Consider the following 13,144-nt stretch of genomic DNA (forward strand, 5'->3'; position numbering starts at 1 on the left):
ACGAAGACCCAACACAGCCAAAAAATACATATAAATAAATTTTTAAAAACACAACTGTCTGTTGGCACGTTTAGAGATATTTACAGTACTACTGTATTTCCAGAATCTTTTAAGGTTCCATTATCTCGTTTGATCTCGTTCAGTAAGAAGTCTGCCAAGCAGCGTCGCAGATAAGGAAGCCGAGATTCAGAGTGGGAGGGACTGTAACAGCTCACCCAGACACCTTTAGGTCGGCTGTCACGGCGGGAACGCAGCCGAGGACCGTGGCGACCGGCCACAGTCACGTGACGCGGGAACGTCGGCAAAACCGCAGGGGCGCGCGCGGCCTCCGTAGTCGCGTCAGGGGCCGGCCCGCAGTGGCGTCCACCGCCCCCGCCCCTGCTCCAGTGTCACATGACCGGCTCTTAGACAACATGGCGGTGGCGGTGGTGCGGCGCTGGGGCTGACCAACCGCGAATGCGGTGGGCTCCTACCCGGGGTGAGGGGTGACCTCAACCGGGAGGGGGCGGGGGATCGGACTCTCCTCAACCCGTTCCTGTCTCTGATCTCACCGGAGTTCCACTCGTCCCTCCGCGCGGTGTGTCTGCCGGGGCGGGGACTCATGATAGAGCCCGGGTTCCATCCCCCGTGATCTGTGCTTCGGGGCAAGCTCCTCTCGGTGTCCGAGCGCACTTCCCTCGCCTGGGTTCCCTCCATCCTCCTTTCTCCAGCCTCCTCCCCTCGCAGGTGGGATCGTCGGTGGGACCGTAGCGCGGGCGGGCGCGGCCCCCGGGACCATGTCCGGGTCCGACACCGCGCCCTTCCTCAGCCAGGCGGATGACACGGACGACGGGCCTGCGCCCGGCACCCCGGGGTTGCCTGGGTCCATGGGGAAGCCGAAGTCCGAGGATCCCGAAGTCCCAGACCGGGAGGGACTGCAGCGCATCACGGGCTTGTCTTCGGGCCGTTCGGCTCTCATAGTGGCCGTGCTGTGCTACATCAACCTCCTGAACTACATGGACCGCTTCACCGTGGCTGGTACTGACTTCTGGGAGCAAGTTAGGAAGGGGGATGGGAGCGGGGTCCCGAAGGTGGGGCTGCCTCGGCCAGCCCATCCTGAGTCTTCTCCTTCCCAGGCGTCCTTCCGGACATTGAGCAGTTTTTCGACATCGGAGACAGTAGCTCTGGCCTTATCCAGACGGGTGAGTGGAGGCCCCTCCTGGGCACACCGCACCTCTTCTTTCTGTTCTACCCCAGTTGGGACCACACGCTGGCGTGCCTGGGGCCTTAGTTTTGGGAGGTCTGGTGGCTGAGCTGGGGGAGGAGATGGCCATGGCTCTGCCCTGAGGCTGTCCTGTTCGATTAGGACACCACATTTAAAGAGATTTAAAGAGGGAGTCAGTTTTGTATAACAGTTAAGACAGACCTGGGTTTATATACCAGCTTTTCACTTAATGTGATGGTAGGCAAGGCCCTCAACCTCTCTAAGCCTCACTTTCCTTGTCTGTGAGCTGGAACTAGTAATAACCCCGGCTCACCTCATAGGGCTGATGTGAGGATTAAATGAGATAATGTCTGTGAAGTGCATAGTACAGTATTGGAAAATGGTAGGCACCCAGTAAATAATGGCAGAAGAGGGTGTCTAGAAGGGGAGGAGGTGAGTTTTACTTGTTCAGAACTTTGGGATTTATGGGAAAGGCAAAGCCAAGGCCAAGTCCTATTGTCCTTCCTTCCCTCCTTCCTTCCCTCCTTCCTTCATTTCTGAGCACCTACCATGTGCCAGGCCCTGGAGGAAGTACTGATAACATCCAAAGAATTTCGCAAGACGTTTTACCCCCATTGTCTTCTAATCCTTTATCAGCCAAGGAGTTATTATTCTTGTTTTATAGAGAAAGTAGGTAGTATCATCTACATTTTTATAAAGAAACTGAGGCTTGGAGAGGAGTTAAGACTTGCCTAGGGTCACACAACAAGTTCGAGGCAGAAGAGGAGTTTGAAACCAGGTCTTGCAGTGTTCTTTGCTCCACTCCAGGCCACCAAGGAACTGGAGTTATTTAAGCCAAAGTTTAATGGAATGAGAATGGGATCATAGGTCCAGGTCTGCAAATCTCTAAAGAGTTGTTGAGTTAGAGAAGAAATAGGTCTGGGACTTCCCTGGCAGTCCAGTGATTAAGACTCTGTGCTCCCAATGCAGGGGGCGGGGGTTCAATCCCTGGTCCTGTAACTAAGATCCCACATGCCCCGTGGCTCAGCAAAAAAAAAAGAACAAAAAAACCCCCAGGTCTTTCTCGGCAACCTCTTCACGTTTTCATTCAACACATGTTTGTTGAGCACCTGTTTTGTGCTCGGCAGTGTGTTAAGTGATGGAGACACAGTCATGGCCAATACAGTCCTGTCTTCCTGGAGCCAACATTTTGCTGTGCATGAGGGGGGCAACAGTCCCTGAAAACCTAAACTAATTATGAGATAATTTTCTATAGAAATAACTGTTATGTAAAAGAAGACAGAGTAGCTGTGATAGAGAGAGACTGGATATGTGGTGGTTGGGAAGGTTTCTGAGCTGAGGGTGAAGGAGCCAAGGTTGTGGAGCTCAGGGGAGAGGAGAGACAATTCCAGAGAGGACAGCAGGTGCCCAAAGCCTTAAGGTGGTATTGAACTTGGCAGTTGGGCCATTGGGGTACAGAGTGGGAAAGTGGATAAGCATGAAGTTGGAGGGGTAGGGAGAGGCTAGATCAGATAAGTGCATTGCAGACCAGGGTAGGAGGAACGCATGAGTCAGCTGGGCCATCCATTCTACGATGGAAGATTTGAAGAGCATTGGAGGTGGAGCTGGACAACTACTACCCCCCCCCCCCACTCCCGCTTGCAGGAAGCTCTGATAGTTTCAGGGTTGGGAGTTATTCCTGCCCCCCTTCGCCCTCCCTGAGCTGGTTTGGGGGTGGGCTAGGGGTACTGGGGCTGGGCTGTGACTCTCTGCTTCCCCCCAGTGTTCATCTCCAGTTACATGGTGTTGGCACCTGTGTTTGGCTACCTGGGTGACAGGTACAATCGGAAGTACCTCATGTGCGGGGGCATTGCCTTCTGGTCCCTGGTGACACTGGGGTCGTCCTTCATCCCCAGAGAGGTGAGGTCCCACACTAGCTCCTGCTTCTGCCCTCCCCCCCGCCCTCTCCTCCCCCCAACCCTGACTCCCCCATCAGTCTTTGCTGCTGCTCTTTGGAATCATTGCAGACTGGGCCCGGGGAACTTGTGCCGTTCCCTTGGTCCATGCCTTCTTCTGTTCCCTGTTTGCCTGAGTTATCTGCCCACCCCATCCTCTCCCCTTTTCTTCCAGAACCTTCTTCTGTCCATCATCCCCTCCTTCCACTGCACACCTAAACACACACATTTCTCTATCACAGGAAAGACCTTACCAGGACTGCCCTCTGTCCGTCTTCCTCTTCCTAGTCAGACTTCCACAGAGGGGAGCTCCAGTCTGGGTGAAGGAGCAGCTGGGGCGAGGCTCTCATTTTGCCTGCACTTCCTCTCCTCCCACTCCCCGCTTGAGCACTGCTGGCTAACCTGCCCCCGTCCCTCCGTTGCCAAAGTCAGCAGTGCCCTGTCAGTTGCTAGCTGTAGCTCCTACTTCCTAGTCCTGTTCTCGCTGGATCTCCTGGGAGCCTCTGGCTCTGTTGACCTACTTCTTCCTTCCGAAAACTCCCTTCTAACTTCTGTGACCCCCTCTTCTGGTTTCCGTCCTGCCTCCCTGGCTGTTGCTTCTTTGCTCCTTTGAAATCACCTCTGTCTGTTCTCACTTTCTGACCTGGGACTCTGTCTCCTCAGCCCTGGACACTACACACTCTCCTTGGGTGATTGTGCCTTGTTACTAGCTTTGGTGTCTCTGGTAGACAAATAAACCCCCGCCTAAGATCACTATTCACTGTTGGGGTGTCTTGGGTGGTTTGGACAAGATAGAAATAAAGATTTATTTCGTACCTACTGGGTGCAAGGTAATGAACAGACCTTTTGTTGTCCAGTTCTCACAATAGGTATGGGAACAAGTTGTTATTATCCCCCTTTTGCAGATAAGGAAACTGAGGCTCAGAGAGGTTAAGTTGTTTTCTCAGAGTCACAGCTAGTAAGTAGTGGAGCCAAGATTCAAGCTCAGTTTGGTTTGATTCTAAAACCCAGGCCTCCCCTGCCATCCCTGCCACCTCTCCAGAGCTGGCTGGTGAGGGAGGCTGGGAGGCTGGCTGCAGGGCGGGGTGCCACCTGCCCCATATCTCGTTCCCCAGCGATTCTGGCTGCTCCTCCTGACCCGGGGCCTGGTGGGGGTCGGGGAGGCCAGTTACTCCACCATCGCGCCCACCCTCATCGCTGACCTCTTCGTGGCAGACCAGCGGAGTCGGATGCTCAGCGTGTTCTACTTTGCCATCCCTGTGGGCAGGTGAGTGGACCTCGGGCCTGGTGGGGAGGCGGAAGGGCCTTGCCTGGAACGGGACTGACCAGCCGTCTCTTCTCCTCCCCCACCCCCTTCCCACAGTGGTCTGGGTTACATTGCAGGCTCCAAAGTGAAGGATGTGGCCGGGGACTGGCACTGGGCTCTGCGGGTGAGTCGTGTCACGGCCTGGGGAAAAGTTAGCAGTGCACTCACTGACTCCCCCTTTTGAAGGCAGTGCTCACTCTGCCAAGCCTACAGGCAGCCTAGCTGCCCTCACTGCGAGGCCACGTGCTAGGTAAAACTCGTGATTGCAGGTGATAGAAGCCCATTGTACAACTGTAAACCCCCAAATGGGACTGTATTGGCTCTCATAATGGAAAGTCCCAGGGTGAGCTTCCGGTAAAGCTGGATGCAGGACTCCCGCAGTGTCACAGGAATTTGATCATCCTTTTCTCAGCTCTACTTTCCTCTGTTATCTTCCTTCTCAAGCAAGTGAAAGCTCCACGTGTTTATCTTCCCGTTTAGAAACTTCAGCACCCTGGATCCTTGAGCAGTAGCCCTGGGCGGTGTCTGATTAGATGAACGCGGGTCACATGCTGGCACTGACTCAATCACTGAGGCCTGGGAGGTTTAACATTACTCTTGGCAAAGTCTGGGTTACAAGCCCCACCCTATTTGAACCACATGGGTTGAGAGAAATGGGGGAGTGGTTTCCCAAAAGAAAATTAGGGTGCTGTTGCTGAAGAGGGAGCAGTTAGGCTTGCAGAAACAGAAACACTTCCTAGTGGCAGTCACCCCCTCCCCTCAACCACAGGTTCAGCTTCCTTGAGCAGGCACTCACTGGGTGTTTGAGGTCTTGGGGCCTGAGTTGCTTTTATACACCCTCACTTTCTCTCAGCCCCCAGGGTTGAGTGTCTCCCCGTCTGTGCCTTTCTTGAAGCCCACTCTTTCCCCAGGTGACACCAGGTCTAGGAGTGCTGGCTGTTGTGCTGCTGTTCCTGGTAGTACGGGAGCCACCAAGGGGAGCTGTGGAGCGCCACTCACACTCACCACCCCTGAACCCCACCTCGTGGTGGGAAGATCTGAGGGCTCTGGCAAGAAAGTGAGTTCAGTTCCATCCTAACCCAACATCTGAGGCCCCCAGGGAGGCCCTGAGGTCTAGTTTGAGATTTACATGGGTGTGGTCTTTGTTCTGCTTTCTGTCAGCTGGCCCTACCCTAAGGCCAGGAATTCTGTCGCCACTGCCCCCTTATGGCAACTGCTTGAATTACAGGCCCAGATCCTGGAGGCCACTACAGCCTCCAGACTCAGTGCCCTGACTATTAAAATAATCCAGAGAGGGAGAAGAGAGGTCTCTGACACCGATACCTCAGTGGAGTCTAACTTCCTCCCTCCTAATTGTCTGCAGTCCTAGTTTCATCCTGTCTTCCCTTGGTTTCACTGCTGTGGCCTTTGTCACGGGCTCCCTGGCTCTTTGGGCTCCTGCTTTCTTGCTGCGTTCCCGTGTGGTCTTGGGGGAGACCCCCCCCTGCCTTCCTGGAGACTCCTGCTCTTCCTCTGACAGGTACCCAGATGGGGTCTGGTCTGGGTAGCCCTGCAGGTGGCAGGGGATGAAGTGGAGAGAGTCTGTGATTCAGACTCAGGCAAGGAGAGTGTGAATCCTGACTCCACAAGTTACTTCCTCTCCCAGAGTCTCAGTTTCCTAGTCTGGGAATAGGTGCCTTCCTCTTGTGAACCATGGGGTGCTGTGCCTGGATAGACCTGGGTTGTGAGGGTGGCCGGGATGGACGATCGTTCTCTCTGGGCCATGGGGGTGAGGCTAACCCCCTTGCCCCTCCCCTTCCCCCCAGCCTCATCTTTGGGCTCATCACCTGCCTCACCGGGGTCCTGGGTGTGGGCCTGGGCGTGGAGATCAGCCGCCGACTCCGCCGCTCCAACCCCCGGGCTGACCCGCTGGTTTGTGCTGCTGGCCTCCTGGGCTCTTCACCCTTCCTCTTCCTGTCCCTCGCCTGTGCCCGTGGTAGCATCGTGGCCACCTATGTGAGTAGCCAGCAGGTGTCTAAGGGGGTGTTCTGGGTCCAGGTTGGAGGAATGGTGCACTGGGGCAGGACTAGGGTCAGAGCCAACTCTGGAGTGGGAATGCCTGGGTTTGAATCTCAGCTCTGGCCATTCTTAGCTGTGTGACATTGGGCAAGTGACTTAACCTCTCTGTGCTGTTTCATCTTCTGTAAAGTGGGAATAAAAGTAGCAACTGTCTCCTAGGGGTGTTGTGAGGGTTAAATGAGTTAATAGATGGGCCTGGTACCTAGTGAACCCTCCATGTGTTTGCTCTTCTTGTGATGAGACCAACGCCCCACCCCTGTTCCCCCTCCTTCACCGCCTACCTCCCATCCCCCAGATTTTCATTTTTATTGGAGAGACACTGCTGTCCATGAACTGGGCCATTGTGGCTGACATTCTGCTGGTGAGTAGGTGGCCCAGGGTTACCCCAGAGGCTGATGGGAGCAGGGAGTTGGGGCAGGGGACCTCACTTGCCTTGAACTGTGACCTTCACCCCTTCTTCAAAACCCAGCCCTGGACTGACTTCAGAGTCCAACCCCAGGTGGGCCTGTAGCCCGGGCCCGCCCTGCCCTTCACCCCAGCCACACCTCTGAGCTGGGGTTCACCTGACCTCAGCCTAGGCTGAGCCTTGGCCCTGTCTCCTGCCCCTCTTTCCTCCCAGTACGTGGTGATCCCCACACGCCGCTCCACCGCTGAAGCCTTTCAGATCGTGCTGTCCCACCTGTTGGGTGACGCTGGGAGCCCCTACCTGATTGGCTTGGTGAGCACGGTCCCTTGGCTGGGCCTGGGATGGGGCTCGGGGGACCCCACATTCCCAGTACCGGCTGGCGGCCAGTGGCCTGAGCACAGGCCAGATTAGAGGGTCTCACCCTAATGAGGCATCCGAGTCCCCTGTGCCAGGCACCCTTCACCTCGGAGGCTCAGCTGGGTGGGCACGATTTTGTCTTGTCAGATTTCTACCGGTAAGGTCCAGGCCTAAGTCTTCTTCATTCTCCTGGAGTTCAGGGGCTTCCTCTCCGTTCTCCTGACTTTTCTTTCCTTGTCTACCTGCAGATCTCCGACCGCCTCCGCCAGGGCTGGCCCCCCTCCTTCTTGTCTGAGTTCCGGGCCCTGCAGTTCTCGCTCATGCTCTGCGCCTTCATGGGGGCGCTGGGCGGCGCGGCCTTCCTGGGCGCTGCCATCTTCATTGAGGGCGACCGCCGGCGGGCCCAGCTGCACGTGCAGGGTCGGTCGGGCCTCCCCGCTGTCCGTCCACAGCTCCTTGCCTAACTTCATGATGCTGCCTGCTTGTCCATCCATCCGCCCACCCAGCCCCATGTCCCTGGTAGCCCTCAGTCCACAGCCCTCCCCTCCCTCGGCCTCGGGTCTCCCTGTCCCACGAGCTGATGCCCCACTGTGTGGCTCTGCTGCCCCATCCATTTGCTAGTGCCTGTTTGTCCCCTCCCTGGCCCTGTGTCTGTCTGTCCATCCAGCCCTGGCTCTGATCCCTCCCCGATAGGTCTGTTGCGTGAGGCCGGGCCTGCTGATGACCGCATTGTGGTGCCCCAGAGAGGACGCTCCACCCGGGTCCCCGTGTCCAGTGTGCTCATCTGAGGGGTCGCCGCTTGCTACCTGCACATCTACCACAGCTGGCCCTGGGCCCACCCCAGGAGGTGCCCGGGCCCAAATCCTCGGCTGACCCATTTTCTAGGAGGGGCCTTGGGCCATGTTCCAGCTCCTACACACTACACAGGTGGCCAAGAGGGGATTCTGGGGGTCCGGGAGGGGGATCCCCCGCCACTGGAGCAGCCCCAGGGGCTCGGTGCTATTTGTAACTGAATAAAGTTTGTAGCCAGACCCCAAGTGCCTGCTGGAGTCTCTCTGGGTGCTAGTGACCCCTGGATTGCAGGGGACGCCCCCTCTCTAGTCCCAGGTTCCCAGGGGCTGTTGGGTCACTCCTGCGGGCCCTTGGGCAAATCCCTGCCCTTCTGGGCCAGTGAATGAGGGGGCAGAGTGAGCTGGCTCGGTGTGACCGGGAGTCGCTTACGCCCATGTCTCCCCGAGGGCCCGCCCTTCTTGGCAGGCCGGCCAGGGTGAGGTGGGTGGGCACGCCCTGGGCCCCTCAGAATTCCTGGTGTCAGGGCCTCCCTCCCTGCCGCCTCCTTGAGCCGTGCTGTGGAGGGCACAGCAGCTGGCTGGCCTGCAAGTATCTTTTCCTCCTCCCACTGGTCTGAGTTGCCCCTTGTCCCGGGGACCAGCAGACCCTTCCTGAGGGCCCAGGCCGGCTCCTGAGGCCGCCTCCTCCCCCTCCCCACTGGCTGGGTTGGGGGTGGGAAGGGGGAGGGTGCAGCCAGCTGAGCCCTGATGATTTCCTGCCCTCACCCGGCGCTCACCACAGCTTCCTGCCACAGGCAGGCAGGCACTGAGGAGAGGCAGGCGCAGAGTCCAGGGGCAGGTAGGGCTGGGGCACAGGGTCTGTGTAGGGGTGGCTGGCGCCAGACTCCAGGTCAGGGCCTGACCGCCCTGGGTTCAAGGGTCTTCCAGAGCCTGCGCTGACGCCCTCTGAGGGGAGGAGACCCAGGGAGCCCCCGAGGAGGGCGCAGCTGCCCCCCACCAGGCTCGCAGGCTCGTGCCCGCTCAGCCCCTGTACCCTTTGTGGCCTGGCCCTTGGCCCGCTGCTGCTCTGTCCCCAAGGGGTGTGCGGCGAGCAGCTAGGCCCGGTCCACGCTCCCCCCGGCAGATGGAGGCAGGCAGCCTGGTTCTCTTTGTGCTGGGCCTCCTGCTGCTGCCTCTCTTGGCTGTGCTGCTGATGGCATTGTGTGTGCGTTGCCGAGAGCTGCCAGGTGAGTGGGTACTGGTGGGGTGTCCGGGTGCTCAGACACACCGACAGGGATCCTCACCCCACGCCCCAACTCCTTTGTCCCTCTTTAACTCTTTCGAGTCGCTGAGAGCCCCGTACTCCATCACCCTCTGCCCTCATCACCCCCTTTTCCTGCCTCATGGGCCCTCTCTTCCCCAGGCTCATATGACACTGCTGCCTCCGATGGGTGAGTCTGCCCCATCCGCCCTGGGTGTCTCCCTCAATACCCCGTGCAGGGCTGGGCCCCAGGGGACTGAGATGGGGTCTGGGGCCTCTCCCAGCTGTTTACCCAAACTGTGTCTCTCCTGCTAGTTTGACCCCAAGTAGCATCGTGATCAAACCGCCTCGTGAGTACATGGAGGGTCACCTTCCTTGGACGCGGGGGGAGCATCTCCTGGCGTGGGTGGGAGAGTGTGTGCCTTTGTTCAGTTTCCCCCTGTGGCTGCCCACATGGCCTTGACCTGAGCTGGGGGTAGGGAGGGAGATGGGTGCACCCCCGACCAGGCCTGTCCAGGGCACAGGGGTGTCGTGGGTTAGTCTGCCCTTCGAGGCCTCGTCCAGGGTAGGGGCGTGAGCTTTGGAGTCGTTCCTTCAGCTTGGTCCTGTCTTCTCAGCCACAGCCGCCTCCTGGCCACCAGCCACTGCCTACCCGCCTGTGACCTACCTGCTCCAGAGCCAGCCAGACCTGCTCCGCATCCCGTAAGTGGCCGCTTCCCCTCCAAATCCCCCTTTTTACCCCCTCACCTGCTTGGATTGGGGGCCTCTTTCCCTGTTGCAATCCCTCTTGCCCCAGAGCCCCACCCCAGCCTGCCCTGTGACCTTTGATTCCCAGGAGATCCCCACAGGCCCCCGGAGGCTCCCCCCGCATGCCGTCTTCCCAGCAGGACTCAGATGGTGGTAAGCGTGGAGCCGGGCCCGTGGGGCTGGGGCCAGGCAGAGGACAGGCCCCTCTGAGCTAGCTCAGTCTCCCTCTCCTGCTCTCTCTGCAGCCGACAGTGTGGCCAGCTATGAGAACGAGGGTGCGTCAGGGGCCCCGGCGGCCCTGGTTGGGAGGAGGCTGGGGCCTGTCCTGGGCTCCGCTGACCCTGTGTCGTTACCCACCCCAGAGGCAGTCTGTGAGGATGCGGACGAAGATGAGGATGAGGAAGACTATCCCGAGGGCTACCTGTGAGTGGCCAGGCGGGAGGTGGGAGCTGAGGCCGGGGCTCTTTGCTCACCCGCTCCTTGGCTCCCCTCAGGGTCGTGCTTCCTGACAACGTCCCGGCCACTGGCGCCGCCGTCCCACCAGCTCCTGCGTCCAGCAACCCTGGCCTCCGAGATAGCACCTTCTCCAGTGAGTCGGCCTTCTGACCACTCCCCGCCCCTCTGTGCTGCGGCCCCTCGGCTCTTCCCTCTCCTCCTGGATGTCTGCTCCCCCTCCATTTTCTCTCTTCTCTCTTTCTAGCACTTCTGTCCTTCAGATAGGGGCACTTCCGGTTCCGATCGTCTGATTTCCTTACCTTTTCTCTTCTCTTCCCTCCTTGTCTTTTGCTTTTATTGTCTGCAAGATTTCCTTGACTTTATTCTTCTTTTGAGTCTATGCTTTCGTCTTTCTTGTCCAAAAGCCCTTTCTTCATCTCTGAATGTTCCTTTTTCATAGCCTCCTATCTTGTCTCACAAAGGCAGTATCATCTCGTAAATCTCTAAGGACAAGTAGGTTATAGGTTGTGTTTTTGGGAGTTTCTTTGGGAAGTTTTCTTCTGCTTTCTGTGTTGTTTCAGTTTCCTGGGCTGCTTTTCTCTCTTCGTTTTGGTTCCGTCCTGCCTGTTGGCGGCTTTTCTAAGTGTCTTGTGATCTTCAGTGTTCCATTCCTCCCCTTCCTCTCTATACTTGCTCTGGGTCTTGACTTCCACACCCTGGCTTCACGTGCCATCCTGATTCTCAACTCACAGCCTCTCTCTTGAGCCCCAGACCATCTGTCCAAGTGCTTATTTTCATTCATTCATTCACTCATTCAGTCATCCATCATATTTACTGGGTACCCCTGATATAATCACATCTAATGAGGCAGAGTTGTGATTAAAACAACCAACATTATTGAAGGCCTACTACATGCCCTACTAAGAGTTTTATGTGTATTAACTTATTAATATTAAACGTCACAATTCCCAGGGGCTTTTGAGCCTGTCCCTTCCCCTCCTGCCCCACACTTGTCCCATCTGTACAATGATTTGTTTATTTAACAGAAACTTGGCGGCACTGACGGTATGACAGGCCTTATTTTAATTCACCGTTTTCACAACACCCCTGTGCGGTGGGTACCGTTCCTCACCCTATTTTACAGATGAGAAAACTGAGGCCCAGAGCGGTTAGGTAGCTTGCCTGAGGTTGCACAGTTAGTTAATGCTGGAGCTGGACTTGAACCTGGGCAGTCTGACTCCGAAGCCTGCCTTGTCCACATCCTCAGGGAGAAATAAGTCAACACGTGAAAGAATAAGATGTCGTCAATGGCGCTAGGGGCTAGGAAGGGACAAGGACAGGAGAGGGGGGTCAGGGCAGGCCTGGCTGAGGAGGAGGGGCCAGCGGGGCTGATGGCGCCTCTGACTCGGCCCAGCCCCGCGTGTTGTTGCCTTCCGCACACGTGTCGCCCAGCCCCACCACCCCGAGCCGCTCCCCGTCCCTGCTCCCTGGCCTGGGGGACACGCTGGGGCCTGCTGTCTCTCCTCCCACAATTCCGTTTCCCCTAATCAATTCTGGTCAAATCGTCCTACTTCTCTCCATCGCCACCCGCGTGGCAGGTCCGGACCGCCCTCCCTGCCTCCCTCTGGGGCTGACAGTGGGGATGGTCTCTGGGGGTCTGCGTGTAGGAGTCTCGGGCTGGTTATGTCGAAAGTCTTTGGGGGCTGCGGTTGGGAGCCTCTGGGTGTCTGCCTCGGGGGGTCTGGGTAACAGTGCGTGGGTGCCAATGCTTTTCCTGCAGTGGAGTCGGGGGAAGATTACGTGAATGTCCCTGAGAGTGAGGAGAGCGCGGATGCGTCTCTGGGTGAGTGGCTGGGGTCTGCCTTCCCTCCTCACTCTCGCACCCCCCCACCCCATCCTCACTCTCATTCCGGCCTTGAGGGTGCCCACCGCCCCCTCTCTGGCTTCCTCACCCTCTGCCTGGGTGTCCTCCTCCTCTCTCACCCTCAGTGTGGCCTGCCTCCCTTTCGGTATGGCCGTCCCTCCTTCTGACCTGTCCCCACAGATGGGAGCCGGGAGTACGTGAACGTGTCCCAGGAGCTGCCGCCCGTGGCGAGGACCGAGCCTGGTGTGTGTCGGGGGAGGTAGGGCAGACGCTGGGGGAGCTGCCTTGGAGGAGAGCGGGATGGCCTGTCAGCTGAAGACCAACCTCCCTTCCCTCGCAGCCGGCCGGAGTTCCCAGGAGGTGGAGGGTGAGGAAGCTCCAGATTACGAGAATCTGCAGATCCACTGAAGGCCCGGTGAGAGGCCCGCCCGGCCCGGCCCTGCCCTGGGCCTGCGGGCCCTCCGCGCCCTCTCCTCTCTGAGTCTGGGGCCCCTGTGGCCGCCCCGACCTCCTGACCCTGTGCCCCTCCCTCTGTCCCTGGCCCGCTGTGTTTCAGTGGGAGGCCGCGTGGGGTCTGGAGCCAGCCTTGCCTGGGAGTGCTGAGCTGAGCAGCCGGCAACGGCTCTGTGGGCCCCCACTCGGCATCCCGCCCCGCCTCCAGCCTGACGACAGCCTGAGAACTTTCCCCCTAACTTATTGTCACTTCGGGGTCCCGTCTGTGTGGCCCCAGTACTCTGCACCTTCTGATGCAGCCTGAGAACAAGCCACCCTGGCCCCAGCCCTGCTCTGTAACAGAATAAAG

At 58.1% G+C, this 13,144-nt stretch overlaps 2 protein-coding genes across 7 annotated transcripts; both read left to right on the forward strand.

Annotated features, from left to right (window-relative positions):
* The first annotated feature begins 398 nt into the window (after nt 1-398).
* Nucleotides 399-8,297, forward strand: SPNS1 (SPNS lysolipid transporter 1, lysophospholipid). 6 transcript variants are annotated; one of them, XM_082857117.1, is made up of 13 exons: nt 399-478; nt 727-1,017; nt 1,116-1,181; nt 2,967-3,103; nt 4,254-4,405; nt 4,502-4,568; nt 5,356-5,501; nt 5,808-5,963; nt 6,250-6,439; nt 6,798-6,863; nt 7,122-7,220; nt 7,514-7,685; nt 7,959-8,297. In XM_082857117.1, exons 1-13 carry the CDS (start codon nt 457-459, stop codon nt 8,051-8,053), a joined length of 1,659 nt encoding a protein of 552 aa, XP_082713243.1. In that variant the 5' UTR covers nt 399-456; the 3' UTR covers nt 8,054-8,297. The 6 variants fall into 6 exon arrangements, with proteins under 6 accessions (XP_082713243.1, XP_082713246.1, XP_082713248.1 ...); XM_082857120.1 differs by having other exon boundaries at nt 407-478; nt 809-1,017; XM_082857122.1 differs by having other exon boundaries at nt 430-461; nt 813-1,017.
* An 882-nt stretch (nt 8,298-9,179) lies between these two features.
* On the forward strand, nt 9,180-12,839 carry LAT (linker for activation of T cells; the record flags this gene model as incomplete). The annotated part of the gene is made up of 10 exons (XM_082856332.1): nt 9,180-9,282; nt 9,459-9,486; nt 9,612-9,646; nt 9,914-9,998; nt 10,132-10,196; nt 10,289-10,466; nt 10,538-10,632; nt 12,259-12,321; nt 12,523-12,585; nt 12,683-12,839. 10 exons carry the CDS (start codon nt 9,180-9,182, stop codon nt 12,748-12,750), a joined length of 783 nt encoding a protein of 260 aa, XP_082712458.1. The 3' UTR covers nt 12,751-12,839.
* Between the last annotated feature and the right edge of the window lie 305 nt (nt 12,840-13,144).

Source organism: Leucopleurus acutus, assembly GCF_964270905.1.
Source record: "Leucopleurus acutus genome assembly, chromosome: 16".
In the NCBI taxonomy this organism is placed as follows: domain Eukaryota; kingdom Metazoa; phylum Chordata; class Mammalia; order Artiodactyla; family Delphinidae; genus Leucopleurus; species Leucopleurus acutus.